The sequence below is a fragment of the Triticum aestivum genome, chromosome 5B (genome assembly GCF_018294505.1).
Source record: "Triticum aestivum cultivar Chinese Spring chromosome 5B, IWGSC CS RefSeq v2.1, whole genome shotgun sequence".
Classification (NCBI taxonomy): domain Eukaryota; kingdom Viridiplantae; phylum Streptophyta; class Magnoliopsida; order Poales; family Poaceae; genus Triticum; species Triticum aestivum.
The window spans coordinates 98,095,661-98,106,897 of NC_057807.1; the positions used below are offsets into that span (position 1 = coordinate 98,095,661).

The 11,237-nt window shown below is 45.7% G+C and overlaps 1 protein-coding gene across 2 annotated transcripts; it reads right to left on the reverse strand.

Moving 5' to 3' along the window:
- Nucleotides 1–957: 957 nt before the first annotated feature.
- On the reverse strand, nucleotides 958–6,270 carry LOC123115773 (DEAD-box ATP-dependent RNA helicase 21). Of its 2 annotated transcripts, XM_044536868.1 has the most exons (4): nucleotides 4,305–5,997; nucleotides 3,984–4,236; nucleotides 3,721–3,802; nucleotides 958–3,096 (listed from the first exon to the last, which is right to left on the reverse strand). In XM_044536868.1, the coding sequence occupies exons 1-2, from the start codon at nucleotides 5,857–5,859 to the stop codon at nucleotides 4,202–4,204; spliced, it is 1,590 nt and encodes a 529-aa protein (XP_044392803.1). In that variant the 5' UTR covers nucleotides 5,860–5,997; the 3' UTR covers nucleotides 958–3,096; nucleotides 3,721–3,802; nucleotides 3,984–4,201. The 2 variants fall into 2 exon arrangements, with proteins under 2 accessions (XP_044392803.1, XP_044392802.1); XM_044536867.1 differs by having other exon boundaries at nucleotides 3,984–6,270.
- Nucleotides 6,271–11,237: the final 4,967 nt, after the last annotated feature.

Sequence of the window (11,237 nt, forward strand, 5' to 3'; positions counted from 1 at the left end):
TCCTACAAACCGCCCGATCACCCGCGCGCTCACCTTCCCCACCCATCGATCTCTTTCCTTTCCGCCGCCGCTCGCCGGATCTTGTCGGATCGACAACATATCTGTCACCCTGTGCCCCAAGACATCATGGATATAAAGCCATGGCTCCCCTCGACCGAACCCCCCTAAACTCCCTCTCTCCACGCCCTCACCTCACCGCAATTATATATTTCTGGTAAGACAACTTGTTTCTTATGAGCAGAAAAATGTTTTTCAGTCAAATAGTAAATCATGTCCAGTGGACTACGCATACAACTAGAAGTAAGGTTATTAAACCAAGTTTTAGGATAACCCTTTATTGAGAAAGGAAATAGTTTAAAAAATAATAATACCGAATCTTCTCTTCTTGAGCAAATAAGGTGTCGATATCATTCAATTTATTTAGATGTGCAACAACAGTTTTAGATTCATAACCATGAAAAGGATCAGATTCTAAAGTAATAAGCTCGGGGTCAACAGAGAATTATAATCCTCATTAGTAACAAAAGTAAGAGAAGTTGCAAACTTATGATCATATTTCATCATTTTGTTCATGGCCATTTCTTTAAGTATAGGTATAAAACCTTATACCATTACGAGTGTCATAAGCCATGAGATCTCTAGTAAACTCCTCGGGAAGAGTATAAACATCCGGAAATCAAGTATTTAGGTTTAGCAAGAGTACTAGGTATAGAAGATGATTCATAATTTTCTTCAATTTCAGATTCTTTAGCTTTAGTAATATGGGCATCAAATAATTCAACAAGTGGCACAAATTTATCAAGCAAACTATAAGCATCATCATGAGTATCATCAATAGCAGAGGCCAAGCCTTCTCTTGGTTTCCTAACCTAAGCTTCTAAAGGCTGCCCACTCTTGGCTGGATTTTGATCCAGCCTACAGTGAGGATCTCGCATCCCATACAATGTCTTTCTCCCTCCTGGTTTTCGTGGTTCCTATGCTGTCGCGTTTCTCGATCCTTCTCTTTTGTTGCTTAGACTGAAAGCGATAGCTTGACGCGTTTTCCATGGATAAGATGGCGGCACTCCAGCTCACTAAAGAATGGGATGGCAGTGGTCCCTTGTCAAGCTCGTTTCGGATCCTGGACGTAGTACATCAGACTCCAAAAGCACCACCACGAACGATACCACGCGTGTGCCAGCGGTACGGTAAGGACACCATCCTATTGTGCCAGCAGCCAACTCCATCGTGTCATCTTTGTTTTCCTCATCAAGCCACAACCTTGATTCCTAGCTTCCCAACATGTGACGGTTTGTTTCCCCGGATCAATCAAGAGGGTAGAAGTCAGTTGATTTTTCTGAAGAATGGGAAGCGTAGCTTTTCTTAGCTTCTTGTCTGCTAGAGATCGGAACAAAGCTTTCAAAAGGAGTAATCATCTCCTCAAACAAGTAAACCCTAAGTGGTGTAATCTGGTAACCCAAATCACGGACATACTTCAGCTCTTTGCTATAATATACACCCAAAAAATTCCCCGTTAGGATAAGTAGTGTATTATTTTCTTTTTATATGGCAAGAATAGGTGAGTAATATCGCAATCTGATGGGATGCCAAATTTTGAATGAATGATGGAGCATAGGTGGCAGGCAATTATATGGATACGATGATTTACCCCTAGACGCTTCTCCAGCGATCACAAGATTTGTATGGGAGTCATCCTCATGGGGGACTTCTCGAATGACTGTACAGGGGAATTCTATCATACTCCGTTCAGCTATGGTTGTTAATCCTGCAGAGCCTACCCAAAGGTCCGAACCGGATTGTAGGAACCATGTGATCCATTTTTGTATTTATGTGAGAAGAAATACAACACCCAAGATTCCCAATGGTAAGTCATCGGCTTAACCCTCGTGCCCCAATCCAAGCTGCGCCACCCACCACCAACTAAAACACAAGCCGAGGCGTTGTCGTCCAAGTTGTAGTAGTCTGTCATGACAACAACCACAAGCTGAGGGGAAGCCCCAACACCCGAAGACATCAACAACCACCTTCCTCCAGAGCGCCGCCGTAGCTGCCTGCTGGAGCACAACTAATACGGAGCGGGAGCATGGGCATTCGACACCACTGTGGCTGAAGCATAGGACACAATGCATGTGAGCACGGCGCTGCCCGTCGCCAAGGCAAGGGGCACTCAACAAGGGACCGCAGGATGCGCTCAACAAGGGGCGCTCAACAAGGGACCGCAGGATGCGCAGTCGAGGCCTATGCACCAGCCTGCAGCCAGGGCAAGGACGCCCGGTAGAGAGTGCACGGGAGGTGAGAGGGAAGGAGAAAATAGCCAGGCAAGGGGCGCTCAACAAGGGACCGCAAGATGCGCAGTCGAGGCCTATGCACCAGCTTGCAGCCAGGGCATGGACGCCCGGTAGAGAGTGCACGGGAGGTGAGAGGGAAGGAGTAAATAGCTTTTGGGAGCCCCCCATCGCTGCCATGAGCCGTCGAGTCCAAAGTCAAGCGGTCAAGCGAACATAGGAGAGGGTGAGAAAGGGCACTAGGAGAGGACGCATGATCGAGCACCCGGCCCCTGGCGGACAGTCTCCTCCGGTGGCGGCGACGAAGTCTGGTGGTGGTGGCGTCGCAAGCACGACCCGGATGGCTAGGGTTTCTTGGCATTCATTTATGTTCCGGACCACTAAGTTAGTAGATGTCAATAGTTGGTAGTTTCAGTAGCAACCCAAACTGTGTATGTGCATTCTAACAATCGTTGGACCAACAGCTTGAAACATATCCCCGCCCCTCGACGCCACACTCTTCGGAACATGTGGGTCATATGCACTATTCTGGTAGCGGGATTCCTTATAAAACACATACCAGAGTTTTCTCGTCAACAAGATGCACCCACATATACTCCCTCTGTTTCTAAATATAAGTCTTTCTAGATATTTCAATATGGACTACATACAGATGTATATAGGCGTAGTTTAGAGTGGAGATTCACTCATTTTGCTCTGTATGTAGTTCATATTAGAATCTCTAAAAAGACTTATATTTAGGAACGGAGGGAGTACAATGCAAGTTGCTGAGTCTCATACTCTCGTTCACGGTCAGCATAAAACTTAATACCTGAAACGCAAACAACCACCTTGTTAGCAGTAGCACACATTAAGCACGGTGCAAACTTCAGCATCTTATACAACATATAAGCATCATGTGCTCATATCTACTAATATGGTGCAAAAAAGGGGTTTTCACTAAGCACCAAATTATACATGCTCTAACAGAAAACCATACACTTAGAACAATGGCAGAATGTATGCTATTTTAAATCATTTACGCATATCATATTGGGTAATTCTGCGGAAATATTTGCTCCATAGAAGGCGCGCATATTTGAGTTTGTTTTGTATTTTACTACATTTTCCCCAATGGACAGCACATGGATGCTCAAATACTGAAATCACAGGCCAAATGTTCTCTCTAGAAATTGTAACATCTACAAAAGAAACCTACTGTGGCCAAAATGATCCATAATGATTCTACTTGGCACGTGATATAAAAATATAAAAGTATAAAGTACTACACACTACATTTTACCATATGCTGAACGCACATAGCATCTAATTATAAGAACCCGAAACAATTCAGAACAATTTGATTTGATTTCTTTTCTACTAAGACTACAAGAAAGAAAACTATCAGAATTGAACATCAAACGACATAGAGGAAGGAATGAAACAAAATTAGCACCTCTTGAGGGTTGAGATTAAACGCTATATGAACGACGTACATACGCAATAAACCTCCAAAGTGAAGATCCAGTAAACATACCCTGTCAGATAAAAAAAGACAGAAGATTCTTGAGCAATATACCACCTCAGTGTAACAAAAGCATTTTATAACATGGAAAAAAAATACTAAAACCATGCAAAGCTTGCAAAGGAGCAAAAAGGTCACAATATAATCTGATACACATGTCCAGAGCAATCATCATTAAAATATACTAAACTTACAAGAATATATACTGTAGTTCTCGAACTTAGAAGTGTACCTCATGGGTACAAATCTAGATTCATATCTTTCCAAGAAGTTGCCTTCAAAATAATAATACAAAGACCTTCAACTCCTTCAAGTGTAGCTTCAGCGATTTGCAAAAACAGTGTCATTTCTTCTTGGAGGTCTACCAGGAGCTGAGCCGGGCCTGAACCTTGATGCCTCGTGCCGTGCAAGTTCAGGTGGCACAGGACTGTTGCTCTGTATAAGCATCTGTTTCAGATCAAAGAAAATATCAGTGTTCTCCAGAGTTAAAAATGAAGTCGCCACACCCTTCTTACCTGCACGCCCTGTTCTTCCAATGCGATGTGTGTATATCTCGATTGAATTATGCATCTCATAGTTAATCACATGTGCAACATCAGGAACATCGATACCACGCGCCAATATATCAGTAGCCACAAGCACATTGCAGTGCCTGTTCCTGAAACCATCAAGGCTGATATCTCTCTTTGCCTGTGATTTTCCTCCATGTATACCCATGACGCGGAAGCCTTTATTCGCCAGATCCTTGGTATGCATGCCCACTGATTCCCTGGTATTGCAGAAGACAATGGCTGTTTTGTCTCCAAGCTCTCTGAGCATCTTGTGAAGCAGAAATTTCTTTTCAGACTCCTTCACCATCATCACATTCTGGGTGATTAGCTCAGTGGCCTTGCCCGGCGTACCAATTGTCACAACAACTGGGTGCCGGAGATACTTTCTAGCAAGACGCTCCACAGCAGGTGGCATGGTGGCACTGAACATACATGTAGTCCTGTAAATCCTCCTCTCATCAAGTTTCTCGTCCTCATTCTCAGGTTTCAGGTTACTCGAAGGCATCGCGTCAAGGACAGCAACAACCTGTGGCTCAAAACCCATGTCGATCATCCTATCAGCCTCATCAAGCACAACATAGTTGCACTGGTTGAGCACAGCATACCTGCTCTCCAAGCAATCAAGAAGCCGACCAGGTGTGGCAATTACAATCTCACAGCCCTGCTTGAGCTTTAAGGCCTGCCCCTCAATCTGCTGACCACCAACAACTGACACGACCCTAATGCCTAGACAATTCGCAAATTTCACAGTCTCCTCCTCAATCTGTTGAGCAAGCTCGCGAGTAGGTGCCAGGACAAGAGCATAAGGACCATTTTCATCACTTATGGGGGGTAATTGTGCAATATAAGACATCATGGGAAGCACAAAAGCTGCAGTCTTGCCGGAACCTGTCTCAGCAATCCCAATGACATCACGCTGGCTTAAACCAAGTGGAATGGCAGCCATCTGGATTGGCGATGGTTTCCGGTATCCAGCCCCCTCGACAGCAAGCAGCAGCTCAGCCCCAAGGTTGCTCTCGCTCCAGCTCCGCATCGGCCGAGGTACGCGAGACCCCTTGTAAGAGATACTGAAGTCTTCGCGGAAAATGCGCCAATCTCGCTCGGTCATCTCCGCGAGCGACTTTTCAGACCAGTGCCTGTCAACACGCATGTCAAAGGTGTCATACGAATCAGCTGCAGCAGCATTCTTCTTGCCCACCAAATCATCATCGTCCTCCATGCGATCCTCCGCACCAGTTCTGTGCCGCAGCTCTGCACGGATCTTCTTCTCGTGTTGGGCCGCCGCCTTCTTCTGCTCACGGCGGTCCATACCAGCAACGAATCCCCGGCCGAAGAGGGGCCGGGCCTCGTGCGGCAACTGGTAGAGCGTGTTCATGTCGCGGCTTGTGTCCTCGGTGTTCTCCCAGTCGAAGGAGCGGAACTTCTCCGATGGCTTGATGACCTGCTTCTTGGGCTTCTTACACCCCAGGTACTGCTCCTTGATCGCCTCCAGCTCCTTCTCCCGCTCCCGCTCCGCCATCCTCTCCAGCCGATCTTTCTCCCTGTTCCGGTCCGCGCGCTCCCCGTCTCGGTCCTGCTCCCGCTCCCTGTGGCAGTCGCGGCCGGGGCCGCGCTCCCTAATCCTCTCCTTACCCCTATCCCGGCAGGAAGAGTCATATCGGTCGCGGCGGCGGTCGCGGTCGAGGTCGTGGCGGCGGTCTCTGTCCCGATCCCGATCGGAAGAGTCGCGATAGGCAGAGTTGCAAAGAGAAGGGTTGAAGCTGGACGGGGGAGTCGGCGACGGCAGCAAAGGGGGCTGATGGAGGGAGCGGAACAGATCTGCTGCAGAGTGGCGCCGGTCGGCGACGGCGGGCGCCTGGCGGCGCTCCCGCTCCGCCTTGGTGACGAAGACGGGTTTTGCAGTCTCCAACCAGCTAGCAGAGCGCTTCATGGCTGTGGTCTGTGGATTGAGCAGGGGCCTGGCGGCAACCTTTATTATGTGCGGATCGGTCGGTTCCGTCACCGACTATACTCGGTTTGGGCCGTGTTAGGTCAGGAAGCGGGCTAGACCCAAATAGCTGTTTTTTCCGTAAAAAAAATGCTACTCCATGCTCTAATTTATAAAAATGCTACTCGGTAAAAAAAGCGTGTTAGGTCAGGAGTATCAACCAAAAATAAATTATCTTCTGATAAAGAAAAAGGCATAGAAAACATAATTTACAAATTTCCATGCTCTAATTTATAAAAATGCCATGCTGTACTTTATAAAATTGACTCCCTCTAATTTATAAATTTACCGTGGTATATTCAATAAGTGTCGTGGTATCTACAAGAATTAAATTGGCATGCTCTAATTTATAAACAAACAGATGGCAACTATGACAGAAAAAAAATTAGATCATGACAAAAATCGTAGACATTAGGGCGTTTCGCAGGGCGGACTAAGACAAAAACTAGTTTCTCTACAAATCATGGCAAAAATATATAGTGTGGCAAATTCTGCGTTGCAAGAAAATATTGTCCTTGTGAGAAGTTGGAAAATTGCCATGGCAATAAATCTGATAGTATAACAAAACATTTTTTGCAGATAAGTATGCCAAAACATAACTTACCATGTATGTACTATAAATTTTCCATGGTCAGTAGAATAAATTTGCCATGATTTTATTCTCTGAAATGTCGTCATGAAAGATAAACAAAAAAATTGTAAATTTGCCATATGTCTGATACAAACATGACCATAGAAGCTACCATGTTTTGGGCTGCATCATCTCCTAGTCCTGGGCCTTAGATTCCCCTAAAGAAAATCTAGCCAGATCCTGCTAAGTGCCTGAGTCCTGAATGCTCTTCTCTTTTCGGGCTCCCTCCTCCATTCCCCTCGAAAAAAAATCTTTGTCCTCCAATGAGACATGGACAACACGCTAGTTCCAAATTTTTTTCATCGGACCGCCGCCCGGTCCTGTTTTTATGGGTGCATTGGAGTTTGGTGGGTCCCAGGTGACACATGGACATAGGTCTAGCCAGTCAGTGCATGGGCCCACCATCCAAGCCCTAGCTAGCCTCCCTTCTTTAGGTTTTGATAATTGTTATGCTTTGAGCAGTAGTGGTAGAAGTGGTGGCATTGGAATATTTTGGAACAATTCAATAAAAATCGATATTGTTGGTTACTCTGTGTACCATGTAGATTGTGAAGTAAGAGATCCTGGTTTTGACCCATGGAGGATGACGGTGGTGTACGGAGAAGCTCAGACATTTTTGCGCCACCAAACATGGGATACTATGAAGAACATTGTAGGTTCAAGTAATCTGCCATGGATGCAAAAGCCAACATTCTAGAATTGATTGGCTCAAAGCGGGGGACAAAAATACAAAATTCTTCATATGAGAGCCAATATGAGGAGAAAGAAGAATATGATAAAGGCTCTCATAAATTCCTCGCGTATTATGTTAGATGACCTGGCAGAACTAAAACGAATGGTTACGGATTTCTATAAAGGTCTGTACACATCGGAGGGGGTCAAAAACATGGAGGCAGTGTTGTATCATGTCCCTTGCAAAGTCACAGTTGATATGAATTCAATTGTTTGCGCAAATTATAAAGAGGAGGAGGTCAAGAATGCTCTGTTTTAAATGTTCCCCACGAAATCTCCGGGGCCTGATGGTTTTCCAGCACATTTCTATTAGAGACATTGGGATGTATGCGGGGAGGAAGTGACAAAAGCAGTTCTTCGTATAGTTAGTGGAGAAGAAAGCCCAGAGTGCATTAATGATACTTTTCTAGTCTTGATCCCCAAGGTAATGAGCCCAACTCTTTTAGCTCGGTACCAACCTATAAGTCTGTGTAATGTGTTGTACAAGATTGCTTAGAGGAGGGGGCGGCGGCCGGAGGAAACCCTAGATGGGTTTGGGCGCCCCCACCCCCTAGGAAACTTGCCCCCAAGCCGGGAGGGGCGACTGCCTTAGGGGTGGCGCCCCCACCTCTCCAGGTTACGTGAGATGGGGTGGGAGGGGCGCTCAGCCCCTTAGTGGGCTTATGTGCCCCCTCCCATTGGCCCATAAGCCCCCCCCCCAATGCTTGCCAGGGCCTCCGAAACCCCTTTCGGACACGCTGGTCATCACCCAGTACCCCCGGAACAATTCCGGACTCCAATACCCTTCGTCCAATATACCGATCTTCACCTCCGGAGCTCCTCGTCATGTCCGGGACTCCGAACAACCTTCGGTAACCACATACTATTTCCCATAACAACTCTAGCATCACCGAACCTTAAGTGTGTAGACCCTACGGGTTCGGGAACCATGCAGACATGACCGAGACACCTCTCCGGCCAATAACCAATAGCGAGATATGGATACCCATATTGGCTCCCACATGTTCCACGATGATCTCATCGGATGAACCACGATGTCGGGGATTAAATCAATCCCATATACAATTCCCTTTGTCCATTGGTATGTTACTTGCCCGAGATTCGATCGTTGGTATCCCAATACCTCGTTCAATCTCGTTACCAGCAAGTCACTTTACTCGTTCCGTAATGCATGATCCCACGACTAACTACTTAGTCACATTGAGCTCATTATGATGATGCATTACCGAGTGGGCCCAGAGATACCTCTCCGTCATACGGAGTGACAAATCCCAGTCTCGATTCGTGCCAACCCAACAGACACTTTTGGAGATACCTGTAGTGCACCTTTATAGCCACCCAGTTACGTTGTGACGTTTGGTACACCCAAAGAATTCCTACGGTATCCAGGAGTTGCACAATCTCATGGTCTAAGGAAATGATACTTGACATTAGAAAAGCTCTTAGCAAACGAACTACACGATCTTGTGTTATGCTTAGAATTGGGTCTTGTCCATCACATCATTCTCCTAATGATGTGATCCCGTTATCAATGACATCCAATGTCCATGGTTAGGAAACCATAACCATCTATTGATCAACGAGCTAGTCAACTAGAGGCTCACTAGGGACATGTTGTGGTCTATGTATTCACACACGTATTATAGTTTCCAATTAATACAATTATAGCATGAACAATAGACAATTATCATGAACAAGGAAATATAATAATAACCATTTTATTATTGCCTCTAGGGCATATTTCCAACATTTTCTTGATAGCAGCGGAGGGCCTTTCGTGTCTACTAAAATCCATTCCTCAGTCGTCGGCATTTGTCGGTGCAGGTGGCGCGGATAGCCCCGGTTGTCAACCATTTACTCTTTGCTGACGATAGCCTGCTGCTTTTCAAGGCAAGTACAGAAGGGGCTGGTATAGTGTCAAACCTGGTGAACACCTACTGCAATGCTTCGAGCCAGGGGGTGAACAATAATAAATCTTCAAATTTTTTTCAGTAAGGGGTGCCCCCAGGTAGTTCGAGACAATATTAAGCACACTCTCCAAGTTATTGATGAATAATTGTCAGATAGGTACCTAGGAATGCCTACAGATGTGGGACATTCAAAGAATGGCACTTTTAAATATTTGAGGGACAAGGTGTGGGAAAATAACAAAGGCTGGATGGAGAAATTATTGTCCTATGGGGGAAAAGAAGTCTTGATAAAAGCGGTTGCTCAAGCAATCCTGGTATATTCCATGGCCTGTTTCAGACTACCAAAAGGTATTTGTGAAAGTGTAACATCAATGATAAGGCAATTTTGGTGGGGGGGTGGGGCAAAAGAGGAAAAAGGGAACCATGTTGGATTCCTTGGGATGTTTGCACTAAGCCGAAAAAATTGGGAGGCTTAGGCTTCACGGACATAGAACTTTTCAATATATGCCTCCTGGCTAGACAAGCCTGGTGCATGTTACAAGATCCCTCGACGTTGAGTGCAAGGGTTTTAAAAGCGAGATACTACCCAGATGTATCTTTGCTAGAGGCGGAACTTGGAAGTAATACCTCACAGATTTGGAGGGCAATTATGGATGGTAAAGAAGCACTTTCAAAGGGCCTTATAAGGAGAGTAGGTGCAAGGGAAAACACAAGGATTTGGGAGCACAACTGGACTCCCAGACCGGGCATGATGAAGCCTATTGTATCCTTGCTGACAGATAAGCCTGCATGGGTCTCTGAACTTATTGATGTATCATCTCATGTTTGGCGTGAAGATAAATTACGTATTGTATTCCTACCAGCGGATTCAGAGGTTATCTTGGGAATACCTTTATGTACAAGAAGGATTGACGATTCTGGGCATGGGGAGAGGATGCCAGAGGCCGCTTCTCTGTAAGTTCAATCTCCATTTTTTTACGGAAGTTAAAATTACAATCAGAGGCTGTGATGGATAATGTGGGGGGGGGGGGGCAGTCAGATGAGGCGAAGGAAGGTAGTGACTCGACAGCGCTGTGGAACATCGCAGTACCATAAAAATTGAAGGTATTTTTGTGGAGATTATGCCATGAAACACTCCCAACAGTGGACGTGTTGAACCATAGAAATATGTCTACTTTAAGGGTTTGTGCTTTTTGTGCATCAGATGACAACTGGAAGCATGCCCTTATAGATTGTGCAATGGCAAGAGCGGTGTGGTCACTATCTACAGAAGAAACACTGGATTGCATGATTGAAAACTTAACCATGGATGCGGAAAATTGGTTGTTCCAAATGCATGACAGATTATCGCACAGTGAGTTCATACGTATGGTCGTCACGCTATGGGCGGTTTGGCGATCGAGGAGAAGGGCTATACATGAAGAGATTTTTGAAAGCCCTTTTGCAATCAATTCTTCTATCAAGTATTTCTTAAAAGATCTTGAGATGTGTGCAAGAAGGGAAACTACTCCAGACAGGGAAGCACCAGCTAGGCCGAGAGTGTGGTTGTCCCCTCCTAATGGTTTTGCTAAATTAAATGTTGATGCAGCCCGTTGCCAATCCACGTGCTGCAGTGGCAGTTGTTGGAAGAGAGCGCG